General features: G+C 38.1%; 3 protein-coding genes across 3 annotated transcripts; 2 read left to right on the top strand and 1 right to left on the bottom strand.

Annotated features, from left to right (window-relative positions):
- The first annotated feature begins 279 nt into the window (after positions 1-279).
- Positions 280-8947, top strand: LOC134748625 (very long chain fatty acid elongase AAEL008004-like). The gene is made up of 6 exons (XM_063683422.1): positions 280-452; positions 787-977; positions 1250-1384; positions 2414-2519; positions 3209-3345; positions 8732-8947. The coding sequence occupies exons 1-6, from the start codon at positions 392-394 to the stop codon at positions 8897-8899; spliced, it is 798 nt and encodes a 265-aa protein (XP_063539492.1). The 5' UTR covers positions 280-391; the 3' UTR covers positions 8900-8947.
- On the top strand, positions 4485-6185 carry LOC134748611 (uncharacterized). The gene has a single exon (XM_063683406.1). The coding sequence runs from the start codon at positions 4663-4665 to the stop codon at positions 6046-6048; it is 1386 nt and encodes a 461-aa protein (XP_063539476.1). The 5' UTR covers positions 4485-4662; the 3' UTR covers positions 6049-6185.
- Positions 8948-10099: 1152 nt separating the features above from the next.
- Positions 10100-19399, bottom strand: LOC134748619 (HSPB1-associated protein 1 homolog). The gene is made up of 6 exons (XM_063683417.1): positions 19005-19399; positions 18351-18487; positions 18047-18171; positions 15600-15724; positions 13225-13335; positions 10100-11359 (listed from the first exon to the last, which is right to left on the bottom strand). The coding sequence occupies exons 1-6, from the start codon at positions 19329-19331 to the stop codon at positions 10967-10969; spliced, it is 1218 nt and encodes a 405-aa protein (XP_063539487.1). The 5' UTR covers positions 19332-19399; the 3' UTR covers positions 10100-10966.
- Between the last annotated feature and the right edge of the window lie 838 nt (positions 19400-20237).

The following is a 20237-nucleotide window of genomic DNA, read 5'->3' as shown; positions in this document are numbered from 1 at the left end:
TACTAATATAACATTACCAACTAACAGCCCAGGCTGGTGAATGTGACTGGAGACCGTAGGGCTGCCATCGATGGACTTTTCAATAACCTTATTGAAAAGTCCATCGATGGCTGGTTATGTTTAGCTGTTAGTCAATTTTTTATTGAAACATTAAATAACGAAAAAAAGTTGTATAAAAACTTAAACTAAACATAAATAAATTATAGTAGCCTAAAGGATTTGACACACTACAGACTTATCACATTACAGTGTGCACAATGGTACAATGCATACAATTAAAATGTATAATACTGAATTTCATTTCACTTTGAAATGAACCTTCTTTAGCAACAGTCACTCTAGGAGTGCAGTTTTACCCATCGATGTGTGTACAATAAAATGTATTATTAAAATGGCGCTAATTTTAAAAGCTGCAGTGAGATTATATTATTATTTAAATGAAGATATTGCAGGTAAGTTCTGGTCAAATCAACCACTTATTTATATATAAATCATAAAAGTTATTACCTAAACATGCTAAGACTTTTTTTTTGAAATCGCAAGTAAGGCCAGAGGGCAGATAAAGAAATTGAGATTTTAAGTTTTCGCGGTAGGGCTCAGCTCCTTTGTTAAAGTTGGTATTCAATAGTTGGTAACTAATCTATGTTAAGCGGATAAATACCTATCTAGGTTGAATAATTTACTAGTCTGAATAATACAATGTTCCGTCAAGGTTCCGTCAATTATGCCTTTCACCATAATTTGTGAAGTAACCTTAAGCACTACCGCATTTTTATTCCGCCATAGATCCGCGAACCCAAAACTGGTTCCTGATGAGAACGCCATGGCCCGGGGTAGCCATCATCGTCCTCTACCTGGCGTCCGTGATCTATTGGCTGCCAGCGTTCATGCGCTCGCGGCGCGCTTACAATCTGCGCGGCGTCATCGCGATCTACAACGCCACGCAGATCATTATGTGTGGCTACGTGGTTTATAAAGTGAGTAGACTATATGCATGACACTATAATGGCCCGGGTAACCCTGGTTAACGACCTAGGTATATCAGTTATCAACTTATCACAATCAAATGGCTCTGCGGAAAGTAAAGGGATCGCCCACTGCCACGTCAATTCCGAAAAAAGTTTCGATTGGGTCTTCAAGTTTGTTACCTCTCTTCTAATATAATCTTATTCCACAGAGCCTTTTATCTATTCCGAGAGAAGTTCCGATTATTTATCAAGTTTCTCATGTAGGTATTATTATTCCACAGAGCCTCATGCTCGGTTGGTTGAGCCACTACCGCTTGTTCTGCCAGCCGGTGGATGAGGGCCCTAACAGCGTGGAGTACGCGTGGCACGTCTGCTACGCATACTTCTACATCAAGATTATTGATCTGCTGGACACGGTACGATTCTAAATACAGTTATGCTATATAAGCCATTTACGCGTAACGGGCTTGAGCTAGGTACTTTACCCGGCTTTTTTCTACCGAGACACTATTCCCTCCTTGACCTAGCACTTTAAAGCGGGCTTAGTAACTACAGTTAACAAAGGAATGCAGTCCCAAAGCTCATCCGCAAATATTCTAGAGACCCACTTCGTAAAGAGACCTTTATTAGCTCGATGGGGATTTCTCTCTCCTTGGTACCTAACTGATTGATAATGATTGGGTACCCATAAAATGAGTAATATCTTTTCAAAAGGGCTTATTTCCTCATGAAAACCATACAAAAATAAGCCTCTTTGAAAAGATACTCCTCAAATGTAAAAATTCATGATATCTTTATAAATTTCCACATTGTCGATATCTATCTACCTACTATACTATCCATCGTGTAGATAATTTGCATGGTCAGCGGATGTTATATGCACTATCATGCAAATCTTGCTATTGAATTCAAATTAAAGCGTGACGTGGACGTTGTAACTATGTTCCTAAACTTCAACCTTTAGCGAGACTTTATACCTACCTACTGTTGGGCGAATTCTAATAATTCGAATGCCCTAGGCCTGTTTATCCTACGGTAGGCGGATTGTCTGACTGACGGCGAGAAAGCGACTAGCCATCAACTACCTACTTATTTTTTACCCGTGTGTAGATATGTATAATTTAATGTTAATGTGGATAAAACAGATGCAATGCGACCATTTTCTAAGAGAAAACATATGACTGCGAAGAAAGAATTCGTAATCACATCTCGCTGATCGCTGCCCATCGGACACTTGCTATAATGAGAGTCACTTGGTAGCAAAAGCACATTCTAAAACTGACCTAGACGCGTTTTTTTTCAGACTGTTATTTACTCACATTAGTATCTTTTAAACTGAGTGTGTGTAGGTAGGTACTTTATACGGCCAACAGCACAATACAAACTTCCACTCCTAATGAACGCGACTATACTAAACGGTTAAAATTGGAAACTGTGTATTACAGGTATTCTTCATACTGAGGAAGAAGCAAGAACAAGTGACGTTTCTTCACGTGTACCATCACTTCGGCATGATAATGGTGGCGTGGGGCATCACCAAGTGGGTGCCAGGTGAGATTTACATTAAATTTCATCAATTTTAATACTTACAAACACTTTCAAAACATCATATAAAATTATACCTAGTTTCCTTACAAGGCACACAATCGATTGTATTTTCTGCAGACATCTCTTCTCTGTCGTATCGCTCTTGACAGAGCGGTCGTGGTCACGTTGAGGCGTCCGCATCGGTAGTAGAGGCGGACACAGCTCTTCGCACGATCTCCCGCCATCTCTCAGACATAACTAACACGATATCTTTTTTTTGGTACTGTGTAAAAGTAGTCGGATTTCACGAACGTGGCAGCAATTTCAACGTATCATTCGTCCAACTGGAAACAGTACTTTTTCTATAAGCGGGTAAAGCGGGGCTAGACTTTAGTAAGTTTAGTACCTCAGTTAGCCGAAAGGCGGAATGAGGACTTCACACACACCTTTGAATTACTTCAACGATGTATGTATGTGTAGACGTTTCTTCGCGATTTTTTTTTCTGTACCGTACCGTAGTACCGTAATAGGTACCAGGCCTTACGAGCCGAGGTGGACCCTCGAACCACGATGACCACCTTATTGCGCACTGTAAGTAGTGTAAGGCTTCATCTATATAATACTTCAATATTTTTTAACAAATTTACGCATTGTAGTAAGTATTCCTTGTCTACCTATTTACGTTTTCATTCTGACATTCTGTGTTTTACCAGGAGGGCACATGACAATGCTGGTGACCCTCAACTCGTTTGTGCACATGGTGATGTACACGTATTACCTGCTTACATCATGGGATGCCTCCTATAAGCACTCGCTCTGGTGGAAGAAACACGTTACGCAGCTACAAATAGTAAGTACAGATGTGTCGCTTAACTTCAAGCTGGGGTAAATCCATTCTTAGAAAAATATCTACCCTATTACCTTTTCTTAATACCAAAATCTGACAGTTGGATTTACCCGAGTTTGATAAGCGACTCGGATGTAGTGCATAATTATTTTCCATCGTATTTCAATCAGTCTCAGTGCTGAGCCTCCTCTTCATTTTCGACGCCAATATTTTTGTGGTATTTTCCGTTGTTCCCAATTCTCTAATCACCAACTCTGGACATCTGTGTAAGAATGTCCTATAATCTTTATTTATTTATTTAAAGGTAATGAAAGGGTGGATGACTTAACTCGAGATGCCATTAGTTGTGGGGACATGTTTCCGTTTAAGAATGTTGCTGAAGACCTATTGGCACTGCCTAAATTCTACCTACGAAAGGAATGGTCGAAATTATGGAAATCTGGTGCGGGTGCCGCTGCGTAATGCGTTACATTATCGGAGCATTCAAACATCAATTCATGACAAACCTTGGTTTGCTAAAATCTCTTTGCCAAAACCTGCAACTAGATCAGGTGGAAACTCCTAGCTTCGGGCAAACTCGGCTGCGTTCGGCTCAGCATTGCTCCGAGCAATTATTAAGGCGTAACACACCATCGCACCGCAAGTGTCCATGTTTTTCATTTTTTTTTCATGGAAATATGGGACACTTGGCAACACTGGCGCACGTGTGCAGGCAGTCTGTAAGGTGATCTGAGGGTAGATCGCACCGTTTTGATGGTTCGGTGCGATAGTACTTAGGGTTGGCACAACTTGACGTCCCGTTGCGTGCACGACCACAGATAAGATAATGACTTGAATTTTGACAACCCTAAATAGCCAAAAGGGATAGTGCCATATATTAGAAAGGGACAGCATGATTCTTCAGTTGAAGCGATATCTCTTTCTCGCTCTTACTTATGGGTGCGTCGCACAATGACCTTGGTGAGGTGCAATGGTGTGTTACCACCTTAATAATGGGATGACAACTGTCAAAGATTTGCAGAGATGGCGCCATCATAGCTATGGCGCTATGCTATAGCGCCTTTTTCTATGAGATTTGGTTTAAAGGGCTGGCATCCAGGGCATTAAAAAAACAAAAATTTGACAATTCTAGAGATTGACAGGGCAAGCTATCTGCTAAACACTTGCTAGAGTTGCTAGTTGCTAAACACTTCGTCTTCGACTGGCCAAGGGCCAAGCCAACCCCGTTGCTCGGAGCGATGCTGAGATCGCTCATGATCCGTGCGTTTCCTTTATATGTTATAACCGCAACGCTTTATATATATACAAAGAACATTTAATATGGACGTAAATGGAACTGCGAGTACGAGTATTACTGAAAACAGGAAGAGAAAAAAGTCGTTTATGGTGCGGAGTCAGGCACGCAATATGGCAAAACACATTCTTTTAAAATGTGAAGAAGAAAAAAGGTTGAACAAATATACGTTTACTGTTAACCAGGCACTTGATCGTGCAGCGTATTACACAGGCCTGTCTAAACGTGTGCTATCTAACATAAAAAAAGAGCCTGTGGACGCGCAAGGGTGTTTGAAATCTCCGTCTAAAAAAGGCAGGAATTATACGAGAAAGAACATTCTGAATGTGGATAACTTTGATCGTCAAGTATTACATCGGTGCATCGAAGAGTTTTATTTGAGCAAAAAAACCGTCCCAACCTGCAAAAAACTTTTGTCAGCTTTACGAGAAAAAATTAATTTCCCTTGGGGTGTGACCAGCTTGAGAGGGTTGTTAAAACGGATGGGTTATAAGTGGCAGAAATGCCAAAGCAGAAGGAGAATTTTGATAGAGAGGACAAAAGTTTTGCATGCTAGATCAGTTTATTTAAGCAAAATACTTCAGTTTAGAGAGAGTGATCGCCAAATATTTTTCTTAGACGAAACATGGATAGACAACAACTTAACATTTAAAAAATGCTGGCGAGATGACAACATTAATGCAAATATAACAGATAAAAGCTCCTCCAATCAATTGATTTTAGTCCATGCAGGATCAAGCAGCGGCTTTCTAAATGGAGCAAAACTGCTTTTCGAAGCTGGCCCAGCCACTGGTGACTATCATGGGCAGATGGGTGTTAACTTTGAAAAATGGGCAAAGGAAATGTTATTGCCGAACCTTCCTACAAACAGCGTTGTTGTGATGGACAACATGCCCTACCACAGCCTTCAAGATAATAAACCTTCAAAATCCAGTACAAAACAGGCAAAGATAGATTGGCTCGCCAGGAATAATGTACAGGCCGATCTTAGTATGAGGAAAGACTACTTGTGTGACTTAGTTGATTTGCATAAATCTCCAGAAAATACTTTTAAAATGGACGAATTATTAAAACGTCATGGCCACGATGTATTGCAATTGCCTCCCTACATGTGCGATTTGAACCCGATACAGCTCGCGTTGGCAAAAGTTAAGAGGCTTGTGAGGGAACAAAATGTTACCTCCGACTTTTCTTTAGCCAGATTGAAGGAAGTAACAGAACAAGCCATCATGCAAGTCACACAGGCAGATTGGCGCAGATATGATGACCATGTTTTAGTATTAGAGGAGCTTTACTGGCAAAGAGATGGCGTGATGGAGGATGTAATCGACTCATTCGTTATTGAAGTACGTGACGAAAGTAGTACATCAAACTCATCAAGTTCAGATTTTTCTGAGAGTGATAGTGCCTAATTATTTTAAGCAATAAGTATAATAATGTATGTTGTTAGTTTTTAAGTTACATATTTTTAATATGTATTCTAGTTTGAATGTATTTGTCTACAGACTACAGGGCAATAATGGCCTGACAATAAATATTCAGATTCAAATTTTATTTGCTTAAACATGGTATTTAGAGATGCAACGGATAGTTGTTTGGCCGGATACCGGATGTTTGGCCTGACCATCGGCCGAATATTTGGTATCCGGCCGCCGAATATTCGGTCAGTGGAACTATACCTACATTTCGGTATCTCAGGTGCGCATTGTGAAGGTTTTTTACCTGTTTCGTAGTGAACGTTCGCGCGGACTCATTTCTAGGATCGAAATGAGTGCTCGTGTAGTACAGCTTTAACAAGCACGGGCTAAAAAATATATCAAATACGGTACCATCTGGAAGAAAGTACGAAACTTGGCATGCACGTAGCTTTTATATTATATGTTTCAATATTAAAAGAGGAAACCGTTAAAAAACCTTTCCACTTCTCATGCCCGTAATGTTCGACTAAGTCGTGCGTAGACGACATAAAGTTGCTTATTTTGTTCTAGAGCATCAAGTAAAATCATCTATTACGACTCTTATTGACTTAGCAATAAAGTCCAAAATCTGCCATACAAACTGCCAGTGCTCGCTGCGCTCGAACCAATAAATTGCCTCGGATAAAAATGGATCGCTTTATTTTATGCCCTTGTTGTACAATCTTCTATTCCCCCCCCCCCCCCCTCTTGTGTCCCTAATCACAGTTTTTTTAATTCTTTTGAAAACGGCTAAAGCATGGAGAAAACCGTCAAAGGTTAAAATGTTCTTTATAAAATTATCTACAAAACATTCTTTGGATGTAAAGCCTGACCAGGAATATATGATCACGCGCCATGTTGCGGAATTTAATTGGAACTAATTTTTTCATACTAAACTGAACTGTCACCACATACATGAGAATAACAGCGCCCTCTTGACTCTTGACAATGATCATATATTTCTGGTCGGACTTTATGTTGATAGGACTTATAGTTTTCAAAATATGCTAAAACATTCATTGGGGTAAGTACTAAATAAGGACAGTACTAAATGTATGAAGCAGTATGCACTCAGTCAGGCGATGCCGCTTGGCACGATTGTTCCTTAGGTCAAACAAAGCTGATCTGACCCGGTAGCCACGAGATCGTACCGTGCCTCCAAAAAGGGGGGGTAAAAGGGTCGACTCCCCAGGTCCAATCTATGCTGTATTTCTTCCTGTTCTTAGCAACTAGGGCAAGTTGTATATCATTTTCGTATAATTTAGGGACGAGGAATTCATTTTTGAAATAATATAACCTTTTCATACAAAAAAAAATATTTTTGTACAAAATGTTGTAATTTTGGCTATTACAATCACAGTGTGGCGATTTGCAATAAATAAAAAATTGGACAATGTAGCTCAGTTATTCTTCAATATCTGGAAAACCGAGCTTTGCTCGGAAAACAGATCGATTTTTTGCCCCCGAAAATCCCCATATAGCAAATTTCATCGAAATCGTTAGCCGTTTCCGAGAACCCCGAAATATATATACATACATACATATATACAAGAATTGCTCGTTTAAATGTATAAGATTCTGGAACATATCAATTTAAAGTAGGTAGGCATTCATACATTTTTTCGTAAAAAGAAAAAAAAGTTATAGCGCGTGGCGGTGACGATTTCCATACAAATGGAACTATGCCCAAAGTCAAAGATTAAAAATGTTTACAAAAACACTAAATTTGGCATTTTAAAAGTATAAATATAATGTTTTAGCTATTTTCCCATGCGTTATTGCCATTTTTTGGTACACATGTTTAGACATGCAAATATATGTTTCATTTATTTTCACTTAATTATACAAATTATACAAGTAGAATTTAGTACAAAGTTGTATTTTTATTTTATCAAAAACATACTAAGTGGTTAATCTTTATTTTCATAATGTACCTATTTAACTTGCGCGCGGCGGCAATACAATACAAGTTGCATATATCGATAACGTAATATCGACAAAATCACACCACTCGGTCATGACGCCCAACATTCCTACGGCTACGTTTACATGCTTGTCGAGACTCGGCAAGCCTAATGGCGTACCACACCATCGCACCGCACCAAGGTCCTTGTGCGACCCACACATAAGTAAGAGCAAGAAAGAGATATCGCTTTCTCGCTCTTACTTATGGATGCGTCGCACAATGACCTTGGTGCGGTGCGACGGTGTGTTACGCCCTTAAGGGACGAGCAGCTATGCATTCATTCATTCATTTATTCCTTTATAAAACATAGTTTTAAATTAGAGGGAGCAAGCGATATTGCTATTTCATTCCACCGAATAGCTGCGTCCGTTAGGCTTGCCAAGTCTCGGCAAGCAAAGCATGTAAACGTAGCATAAACTAAAGTTCTATAAATAAAGTCTATTCTGGTAATTCGTGAGACTTCATGAGACTTAAATAAATTTAAATAGTATTTAAGTCTCATGAAGTGAAATATAACTTTCTTTTGAGAATAATAAAAATATCTTAAACCCGATTTCGAAAATTGAGATCCCGAAAATCACTCATATTTCGTTGCAATAAGTGTCCCTTTAGCGGAATTATGCACCAGTTTTTAGTGTTTATTCTTACCCCGAATACATTTTATTTTTTCAGTTGCAGTTCACATACCTGCTGATCCACTTTGGTACGCTGGCGGTAAAGCGCGAGTGCGACTTCCCGCGGCCCTGCGCCTACATCATGTTTCCGCAGAACCTTTTCATGGTGCTCATGTTCGGGGACTTTTATTATAGGAGTTATATTAAGAAGAAACCCAAGCAGTAGCGAGTCATCTAATCCACAAAATTACTAAAGGACTTGTTTCTACAACCAATTGGACCGATCGGTGCCTATATTTGGAAGATTGAAATGAAACAAAATATATCTATTGAAATACTCAATATAGTCTTTTTAAAAGTCTTTTTTAAGTAAAATAAAATTACATCTTTAATTCTTAAGAATTTTATCTTATCCTATAAGCGCTTATATCACCTTATTTCATCAAACATTGCAACACATTGTTATGCTAAGCACCATTATCAAAATAAATAAAATTTTAATTCTCACTTTAAAAGATTCTAAAATAAACTGTGGAATTATCACACCGTAAAACCTCACAACTATAGTCCAAAATCTCCCAAATAATATCTTAGTTCAGTTCTGATTTTTTATTCCGTAGACTAAAATGACATTTCATGTGGTACTAAGAAATGTCATGTCTTACACATGAAACGTCATTTTAGTCTACGGAATAAAAAAACAGACAGCTTGTAATACAAGTGGGTCAAGTGGAAGTCCCTTTTTGACAGCTTTTGTTAGAAAGAGATTTGGGCCCTTGGGGTCCGTTTCTCAAAAGCTTGTAACTTGTAATACAAGTGGATATCACTTTTTGACAGCTTTTGTTAGAAAAGGACTTCCACGTGTAATTACAAGCTACAAGCTTTTGAGAAACCGGCCCCAGGTGTGAACTTTATTTGATTTTTTAAGGTGTATGGCAAAATGGAAATAAACACTCATACTTAACTAACTTAGCGGTTTCACTCACGTATTTTTAGTCACTCGCGCGACATGAAACCGCTAAGTTAGTTGAGTTAATATGTTAAAATGTTATGTGTATAGTTTAAATTGGATTAAACACTCATATACATAACCAAAAAGAACATACTGATACTTAATTACTAATTGCACTTGTGGGCCATACTTGCAGTACTATAGCTGGGAGGTTTTATGGCAATTAATTAAATTTAGTCAGACCATTTTAATTTTTACTTAAATCGAAATTACAATTTAAATCGAATAATAGAAATAGGTACTATTAACGTACCTACTTTTACCCCAATCAAGAAGTTTCCGTAATGAAAACCAACAATGCGAGTACCCCTGGCTTAGGTAGTATATATAAGCTGTATAAAGGGGCCCACTAACTATCAGTCCGCCGGACGATATCGGTCTGTCAGTTAGAACAAAAATTTGACAGTTCCAAACAACTGACAGGCTGATAGTCAGTGGGCCCCTTCAGGTAAATACGTATTCCAGTAGGTATACATATAATAACTCTACTTTACATGCATAAATAGCTTTACGGTCATGGCCTACTACTAGTGTGAACAGAGGCACCGACACCCGATTAAAAATCGTCCCGACAGCTGACTAGTGTGAACAGAGGCACCGACACCCGATTAAAAGTCGTCCCGACATCCGACAGAGCTCATTCCCGCTAGCTCTTACTGTTTTGATTCAATCAAAAAATATATTAATTGTATTACCCTATAGGACATACCATGGTGGTCCCGTACAAACAAATTTTTATTCTTCAATTTTTTTGTGAATTACTAATGAAGTGGAAAAAATGCGCCCTGGGTGGAGTGCCTTAAAACCTTTGTTAGCTCATTTTTTTTATTGTAAGGAAACATTCTTTTATTTAAAAATAACTGCATTCATAGATTTTTCATTTTTTTTTTGCTTTTATAAAGATATTTTGTACGACAGACGAGTGTAAGACCTAATGTGTCTTGGAGAAATGTTATTATTACCATTAACATTAAAAAATAGATGGTGTTTATTTGATTCCCGGGCGAGACAAGCGAATATAAAAAAAATATCTTTGAATGAAGTTTTGTTTCTTTTTGAAAATAAAAGAATGTAGCTAACTTAAGGTTTAAGGTACTTTCCCTCCAGGGTTTTTTCATTTTTTTTCTACATATAGTGTTGTCACTAAGAAATAAACATCTAAAATTGCATTTATATGAAACACACGGTCACAATTCCATAGTACGTACCCGAAGTGACTAAAAGTAAAATCAACTTACAGGTATTCTCCAATCAGTAAACAGCCGAAAGAAATCTTTGTCATCACTTCAGTCGAGAAAAGAGATTCTGCTTCACTAACTCAATAACATTATTATCGCTGAACGCATCTATGATCGCCTTCGTCAAACAAAGACTCCTCGTCCCATCTATCTCATCCTCATCAAAAGAAACTCCTGTATTCGCAAAATCTCTTACATTTCTTTTTAATAAGTTTATAAGTTCCTCAGCGGATACAGTAGGGGGTACCTCCAAGTTCTTGTGATCTTTAAGTACAGCTTGTAAGTCTAAGGTTTCGATGTCTGGCGGGTTGGCTTCGTCGTCGCAAGTGCGCTGTCGCTTGATACGTCGTAGCTTGCGACGGCTGTCCAGATACGATTTGGTCACAGATTCTAGTTGGAGAAATAGCACTGCTAAAGGGGTGTCTGATAGGTCATCCTGGAAATAAAATAAAAAAACTTTTAGTGACAAATTAAGCAAATTTAAATAATTATAAGTTTTTGGCAAAAAAAAAACATTTTTGGTACAAGCTTTTATCGTTGATTGTACTTTTCTTTACACAGGCAACTAATACTCATCGAGACAATTCTAAAAACCCCAAACACAATTAGGTTGCGTTGTTTTATCACAGAGTTCCTATGGCCACCTCCTGTCTCCATCATCGGATCAGCTCGATGGTACCATAATATTGCATTGTTACCCGACTTACATATGTATGCAAAATTTTCGGCTTCATCGGAAACCGGGAAGTGGGTCAAATTTAACTTGCAAGATTTGACCCGTACAAACATAGTTACATACATACTTACATAGGTACATTGCAAGTTAAATAAAAGCTTGCAAAAAAACGCAAATTTACGCAGCTTCCTAACAGAAATGCTAAGAGTAAAAAAAATAACGAAAAAAAGACCGTCCTGCTGGCTGACATTCTTTAAAATACAGTCAAATTAAACACCATTAAGAGCAGATAGGGTAAGCTACAAAATGATTCACTCGTCCCATTGGTCCCAGTTTTGCAGGAATATCACCACTGCTGCTTAGCAGAAAGGTTGAAGAGCCATCATCAGCCTTAGCTTAAATAAGGTATTTGACTGTATTTAAAATAAATTATTTGACCAGTAGTCAATTAATAATTTCCAATTGTTTTATAATTGTTTTGTGGGTGTGTCACAATTGTTGTGTAAACCCTACACCAATTATAACACACCCCCTATTATAGCACAGGATTAAATGATGTTAAATCACGCGATAGTTTCAAACTTAAATAATAATTAAAATTTCGTTATTAGAGAGTTTCAACACTGATCTGACCATGAGGTTAAGTTATTAATTTAAATATTTTAAATTCGAATAGAACAACATAAGACAACATACAACAACATAATATATGTAACATGTTTATTATGACTGTTTGTGTTCTGGGACTGCCAGACAGGTTACAGAATTAGATAAAGTGAGAAAAGTTACAGCAGGTCAAACTCGTTTTGACATTGATATAAGAATTAAACTCAATAACAGCGACAAGTGTTGCGACACAGTTACAGAGTAAGCCCTTTTTGAATTGTGCGACTGGTAAAATGCATTTTGCAACTGCAGCGAATTGGCGGTGTACCAACTCTATTTTTAATACTCGTATTGTAGTTCCACATAACAATTTACTGGTCATTAGCATTAGGTTAAGAAACAACGAATATATTTATAGCTATGAACACGTTCCTTTACAACGATTTAACTTTAATTAAAATCCATATTAATATTATAAATGCGAAAGTGTCTGTCTGTCTGTACACGCTCCACCTCTTCACGCTTAAACCGCTGAACCGATTTAGTTGAAATTTGGTATAGAGATAGTTTGAATTCCGGGGAAGGACATAGGGTAGTTTTTATCCCAGAAATCATTATTTAAGGGGGTGAAAGGGGGGGGGGGGATTTGTATGGGAAATCGATAAAAAGCAGATTGGATAAAAAATAAGCTACCCAAATTACTAACTCTAAGCAGACGAAGTCGCGGGCAAAAGCTAGTAATACATAAATGTACCTACAGTCATGGCCTAAACTATAGATGGAATGCACAAAGGTTGATATTGGGCGTCGGTTGACGTCTTTAGCGATCAAGAGGTTAATACCCTTAAGGTAGAGTGCATAAGCTCGAAATAACACGCTATAATCGACAGGCAGGATATATTTGAGTAATGCCACATATATATCCAACTACAGTCAAAAGCAATAAAATAGTGGTCACAGTATATGAAAACTTCAACAAAATAAACACGTTTGATTGCTCTCTCGAGTGCAATACACACCTCGTTAGGGTTGACAAGCAGTTTCGCCGTGTCTTGGGGGAGGTCTTTACACACTTGGGCGACCATTATCTTGGTGAGGGCTTCCGACACTCGGGTTGAATTGTCTTTCTCCTGAAAAGGAAAACCAAATACGTTTTATAGCCAAACAGGTTTTCATCCCACACAATTCGAGACCATCCAGCCAGTCAGGCCAGCTGACTACGTAGGAAACATATTCCTTAACCTAGACCTTGACGGCCCCCGACCCCAGGGCAGACCAAAAAAGCGATGGCTCGATGTCGTGAAAGCCGATATGAGCGTAAACGGGCTCACACAAGAGGACGCCCATCAGGATCGCGCAAAGTGGAGAAAGGCTAGTAGGAAAGCGGACCCTGGCAAAGGCCGGGATAACCCTAGGTAGAAGACAATAGGGATGATGACCCATGTTGAATTTTATAACAAAATCTAGTAACATAGATAGCAAATGAGTAATTTATCACAATTATGTAGATATTAAAATAATATATGGAAAACAAAAATACAGGACTTGAAAGTTTCAAAATGTAAGTAATTTTTCAACTTCCAAAAAGGAAAAAATTAAGGGTACCATTCGATTTCTTACATTTTACCCAAAAAAAGATTGTAGAGCAACTATATACATAAACGCAATATTTCACCGACAAAAACGCAATTTTCTTATTTTGTTCATACATTCAAAATGGGCTCTCAGTGAACTTGACGTCACGTTCACTTATCGTTTTGTTAGGAGCGTTTCGCGAGTGAAGTACGACTGTCGGACTTTGACTATCATTTCTGACTTTTGTATTGCTTTAATGCAATGGGTCCCATATAGACATTTGATCCTAAAAATAAACCTGATCGATTGATACCATTAATGAAAATTTGTCATCTAGCTTATTCGAGACCATAGATGCATGGATTGTTAAATTATAGCCAAGAGGCCTAAATAAAACATAGGTAACTGTTGGTAACGAGACGCTTTGTTTTTTTTTAATGAAATAGGAGGCAAACGAGCAGACGGATCACCTGATGGTAAGCGATTACCGCCGCCCATGGACACCCGCAACACCAGAGGGGTTGTAAGTGCGTTGCCGGCCTTTAAGATTAAAATACGCTCTTTTCTGTTTATTATTAAACAACTGTGAGTTAAAACAGTGGCGTAGTGTAAACCAATCTAGCCGTGGGCGAAAAACACATCTGCCAGGCCCTTTTCAATGTGTTTTCCCAAGGTAATAAAAAGGTTGGTTTTGCGAGGCCCCCCTAAGTGCAAGGCCGTGGGCGAAGGCCCCATTCGCCCACGCCTAGCTACGCCACTGTTATAAGTAAATAACAAAATCAAATTTGTTGCAATCACTACAAAAATAAGTCGCTACCGTCAAAGTAACCATCATTGGGAAATGTTTCTAAAAAAACACGATTTTCAAATAAAAACTATGAAAGGTTAAAAATTATTCTTGCCTACCAACACCCATGTTGATCTTAAGCATGATTTTCTTGAAAATGAAGACCTAGGCACTAGAGACTAGGAACATGTCGCGCAAGTGACGTGTAAATACGTGAGTTTAACCTGTGTAATTACTAATTAGCTTAGTGTTAAGTTTTAAAGTCATACGTGTTACCTATAAATATAGTGTTAAAACCAATTATAATCTGTTTCTACTAAGGACATGGTCTACTATCGTTTGTACGATACATATAGCAGTCGTCCGGCGAGAACGGCGTATGATCAAGCAGACCAGAGGGTCTACCGCGAACCACGTGCGACGTGTTGCCTACCTGTCACACTTACGTACGAATTTACAAGTGCGACAAAGAGGCAACACGTCGAACGTGATTCGCGGTAGGCCCTCACTCTTATTAGACACCCGCGGCCGGCACGCTGTCAGTCGCCTGTCGTGACGTCACGCCACGCTGTCGGTCGCGGGCGGCGTTTTAAGCAGCCGCAGCCTATAATATAAAGGGGCTTCTAAACGAGCCATATTTTCATCGCAATATGTGGCCGGCAACTATTGGTGTCCCTCTTTTACTCGCATGTTAGAGAAAGACACCAATAGTTGCCGGCCACGGGGTCCCTTTGTTTGACGTAATTATTGAAAGTCACAATGTAAGGATTGTCATATTATCTTTAGTCGTCATTCTGAAACCGTTAACTTTTCAGGATTTTCCTCAGGTTATCCTTTAGATAGGTCAGGTTAAGTTAGGTTTGTTTTATGGCAATCCTGAAAAGTTACGCGTTTCTGAGAAAAACTAAATTATGACTAACGAAAATGTGAACAAACAATACATTATGCCTTAAAACTATATGGGAAACAATAGACACCCGCCGGCCAAATATTGCAGTGAAAATATGGCCCGTCTACTTCTTCTTAACTCACATGCGGCAGCCACATGTTGAGCGTGATGTTCACACTGTCGACGTTCTGGACGTAGTGCCACCAACCGCGCGGCACGACCAGCGCGTCGCCCGCGCACAGCTCCACCGTTCGGCCTCTACTCAACCCTATAACCAATCCATCCATACTAATATTATAAATGCGAAAGTCTGTCTGTCTGTCTGTCTGTTCCCTCTTCACGCTTAAACCGCTAAATCGATTTAGATGAAATTTGGCATAGAGATAGATTGAGTCCCTGAGAAGGACATAGGATAGTTTTTATCCCGAAAATCATCCCTGAAGAAAGTAAAAAGCGGGGTGGAATTGAGATAATTAATGAAGTGTCTGCTAATTTGTGTGCATAATATGCTCAAATTGAATAATTGCTATAAGACTTTCTCCAGGCGCTATTCTTACTCTAGCTGGGGTTACTAAGTCCACCAAGACGAAGTCGCGGGCAAAAGCTAGTGAGAATATATGTATAGAGGGGTACTGCTACTGTCATAGTAAATTTACTGCCATCTATCGACACACAATTAAAACTAAAAATAAAAATATCAAAAAATGTATATATGTATAGAGAAATGTTTTTTTAAGTGTATTTATTATTTTTATATGATTTTGACCCGTTTTTTCACTGATATGTGTTAAAATTGTTAAATAACAAACGAAAGCTTGAACGCCATTTAAACGAGAATAGGCCAAAGGTTGGTATTGGTGGTAGCGCCATCTCTGCGAGAATCAAATTTCTTGATTTGCGAGGCACGTTTTTTTATTAGACTTTATTCATCTTATATGAAGTTATATAGGTCTTTGCCTATAACAAAACAGTGAAAATTGTAACGCTGGGCAATAATCAAATGTGTACATACAATTAGCACATGAGAAAAATCTATACTAATATAGCCGTCAGGCTTGCAATTATAAAACTTTTAACAATTAGGTATTTATATTGCAATTATAAGTTTAGGCAGCTAAATAAAACGGTGTTCAATATCAAATGGAGATTGACGTCGACATTTTCTGGGAGTGTGTGATAATGATAACTTGAGAAAAAGAAGTGAGGGCAGGGAGGGACAAACTCGAATTTCAAACTATAATGGAATAAAAAATATTTACGAACTGCAAAAATGACTGGGACCTAATAAGATTATAGATTTATTTCTCGTCTTTCTAAACACATTTTATTTTATTTTTGTCGAAATCATCAGAGCTGTTTTCGGGAACTGATTTACAACTCAAAAAATTATACACTAGTGAGTAGGAATAGTTAGTAGAAATTAGTATGAAACTTCTATCAGTAATGTTGTTTGTACAAAAATGCCTATTCAAGTTAAAATTAACATTATGCAAATAGGCAACTCAGGAAACTCTTAAAACAATACAAATTCATGAAAGAAGTAAAACGTTACCTCAGAATGACCTCATATGCCACAAATTTGCGTCATAAAAAAGGTGAGACATACGAAAGCTTGTGAGTGACGTAAGAACTGGCCTTGGGCACATTCTGCCCCATGGCTGAATGACTGGATATGAAGTCATCCATAATTTAATGTTCCTTTTACAGCAGTTTAACTAGTCATAGTCATTTAACAACATTTATAGAATAAAATAAGTGCAACAAAAGTGTGAATCATCTTTAGTTTTCGTGTATTTACAGTACCATCCACATTGTTAACTGACCTATTCAAAGCCTTAACGTAAAGACATAAGGTCCCCCATTAGGCAAGAGTTACAGCATTTTTTTTTTTATCTGTTTTTTTTGAGGCTTTGGACACTTAAAGCATGTTAGATAGTTTTGGATTATACTTGCTGCAAACCGAAGTGGCGAGTCAGGTCGTAATGCTATCTCTTTCACTCTTGGTTGGTCAACAACAAGGGTAAAGGAGAAAGCATTATGATCTCAGTCGCCAGCTGGTATTGCGGTAAGTATAATAGACAGTCCTTATTTTTTTTTGTAGTAGGTAAGTATGTTTTTTTACAGTACATATGGTGCTACTTTACCGCCCTAGTGCAGTAATTAGCTAGCACAATACGTACCTATATCGACAATTTAAACGGCCAGATGTACTGTAAAACGTTGTACAATACACATGCGAAAAGGTAATTCGCAACTCGTGTCGATTTAAATCGGTCATGTTTCAATTTATCGCCAGCCACTGCGAATTTCTTACTCTTCGCACTTGTATTGTAATGTACTATTTTTCCTCAGATATATTTGTTTGCACAGTTAGTTTAACAGATAAGAAATTGTCATCTTCAAAATCTTTAATGCAGCTAAAGCTTATTTAGCATACTTTAGAAGTTTGAACCCAATGAGGGTTGGGAGGAAGGGGTTAAGTATGGACCCTAAATTTTTTCATGGAGAGACTCAGATGCTTAGAAGAGGGAAGACTTGAGCTCCTTACTGGTGGAAATCAAACTATATAGTCTGCATACTGCATACATACCATTAAAGGCTTCCATATTGTTAGGGCAGTAAAAATTTAGTTCACTGTAGATACTAGACTCCTCGTAGGGCACTCTTGTGGGCTTCATACCTCCCGACTCTGGGGGGAAGAGAATCCAGCGCTTTCTGCAATTTAAAGCTAGTAAACCTCAATGCAACTAAGACTTGTACATTTTATCATCAATATATGTATAGTTAAGAAATAGTAAATTATCTTTTTGCATGTACAGTGTGGTTGATAATATTATTTCAAAAATACTTATTAGACTATTAATTGTTCCCATATTAATATTCACATATCTTACTTTCCATACAGTTGGGCTACAATATTGTATCCGTAAGTGTCCTGGTGTGCCGGGGTGTGCGCCCCACTGCTTCCAATCCACAGGGTTGAATCTGCTGCTCCCTTGTCTGGGTAGCCAAACTTATGCCAGGATACTTCCTACAAACATAACCAGACTTGAAAAAATTACAAATTACATTTTCAAATGCAAAATATAATACAAAGCTTGTGTTAAAATTAACTATCCTTTTCTAACAAACATATAACAGAAAAGCAGGAAGGAAGAATATAAAGGAAGCTTTGTTATTAATTAAATCATAATACTTAAAGGATAACTCAAAATGCTATGCAAGGCAATGCTGGGCTTACACAATGTAGGTACATGATACGTTTTCCACAACAAACTTGTTTATGATCTTAAGCTGTATTATTAACTTTATGATCTTAGCCTTCCATTCAATGTCATCACCACATAGTATAAAACAAAGTCGCTTCCTGCTGTCTGTCTGTCCCTATGTATGCTTAGATCTTTAAAACTACGCAACGGGTTTTGATGCGGTTTTTTTAAATAGAGTGATTCAAGAGGAAGGCATTGCACCCGTGCGAAGCCGGGGCGGGAAGCTAGTATCCATTTAAAACGCCAGAGGTTAAAAAGAATACAGGACATAATACCTACCTTAAGAAACTCAGCGTGTTCGTCGAACCACTGGGGTAAATGTTTATAATCGAAATACATCCATTGTTCACTAGTAGGAGACTGGGTGATGAATTCCTTAAAAGTCATAGATTTCACTTCACATTTCCTCTCCCAGCAGGGCTCGTCGGACACCAGATGTTTCCTTAAACACCTAAACGGTACTTCTTTATTCCCTAAAGCTGAACACCATTTTTCCATGTCCCACCGGCATAATGGCCAGTCTGATATAAAATTTCGGAACACAAGCGGCACAGTCACATTTTCAGTAATTTTGCGTACTAAGTCGCTAGATAAAGTTTCAGTCATTTTAAAAATTAAAGATATTTATAATCTGGACAGCCGAGAACTCGAAACCGTCCGAGGTCAAGAGACTAAGAGAGAAGCGAGACTAAACTGAAGATGCAGAATGCAATGCGTGCGTCTCAGTAAGTCAGTAAATATTATATGTTATTGTTATGAGTTTATTATGCAATGCAATTAATTCAACTATTGAGTGACAGTGACAGATATGAATGAATGTTCCAAAATGTTAAACAATCACTTCAATCAGACATCAGTAAAAAAATTGTAATTCATACGTAAAAAACATAAAGGTTTAGATAGTAAAAAGTTGTTTCAAAAATATCAAAAAAATTCATTATATTTTCATATCTTTCTACTCGACTATGCAAATATAGTTGGTAAAGCAAATCTTGTCAGTAAATAAAAAACAAAAAAAACTATACTCATCCTTTTCTTTTGGGTGCTAGTACTAGTGTAAGACAAAGATAGTATGATTCTCTCTGTCTATGTTTGAAATGAGACAGTCGTTTGACAAACTATACATTATATACAACAGGGGAGGTAAAAAATAATAATACATATTTATGTGTTTTGAAACATGAATATGCGTTCAAATTTTTAAAAACTAATGTCTATAGGGCCCTCCACAGTCGTGCGCGAATCGCGGCGCGAAGCCGGGAACGCGAGTGTGGAGTCTAGTTCGCTAATCAGCGAAATCGACTCCACACTCGCGTTTACGGATTCGCGCCGCGTAGTCTGGAGCGACCTTAGTAGTTTAATTAATGATACGTATTAAGCCCTTGCTAGACGGTCGCCGACAAGCCCCTTGGACCGCGTGGCCTTGGTCTGGACGGACTGTGTAGACAGTGTTTCCAACAAAATTTCATACAAACATTACCAAGGTCAGACCAAGATCAGACGGTCTGAAGT

This window comes from Cydia strobilella, chromosome 16 (assembly GCF_947568885.1).
Source record: "Cydia strobilella chromosome 16, ilCydStro3.1, whole genome shotgun sequence".
Taxonomy (NCBI): Eukaryota; Metazoa; Arthropoda; class Insecta; order Lepidoptera; family Tortricidae; genus Cydia; species Cydia strobilella.
The sequence above is the reverse complement of the archived record's forward strand: the minus strand, read 5'-3'. Positions and strand labels throughout refer to the sequence as shown.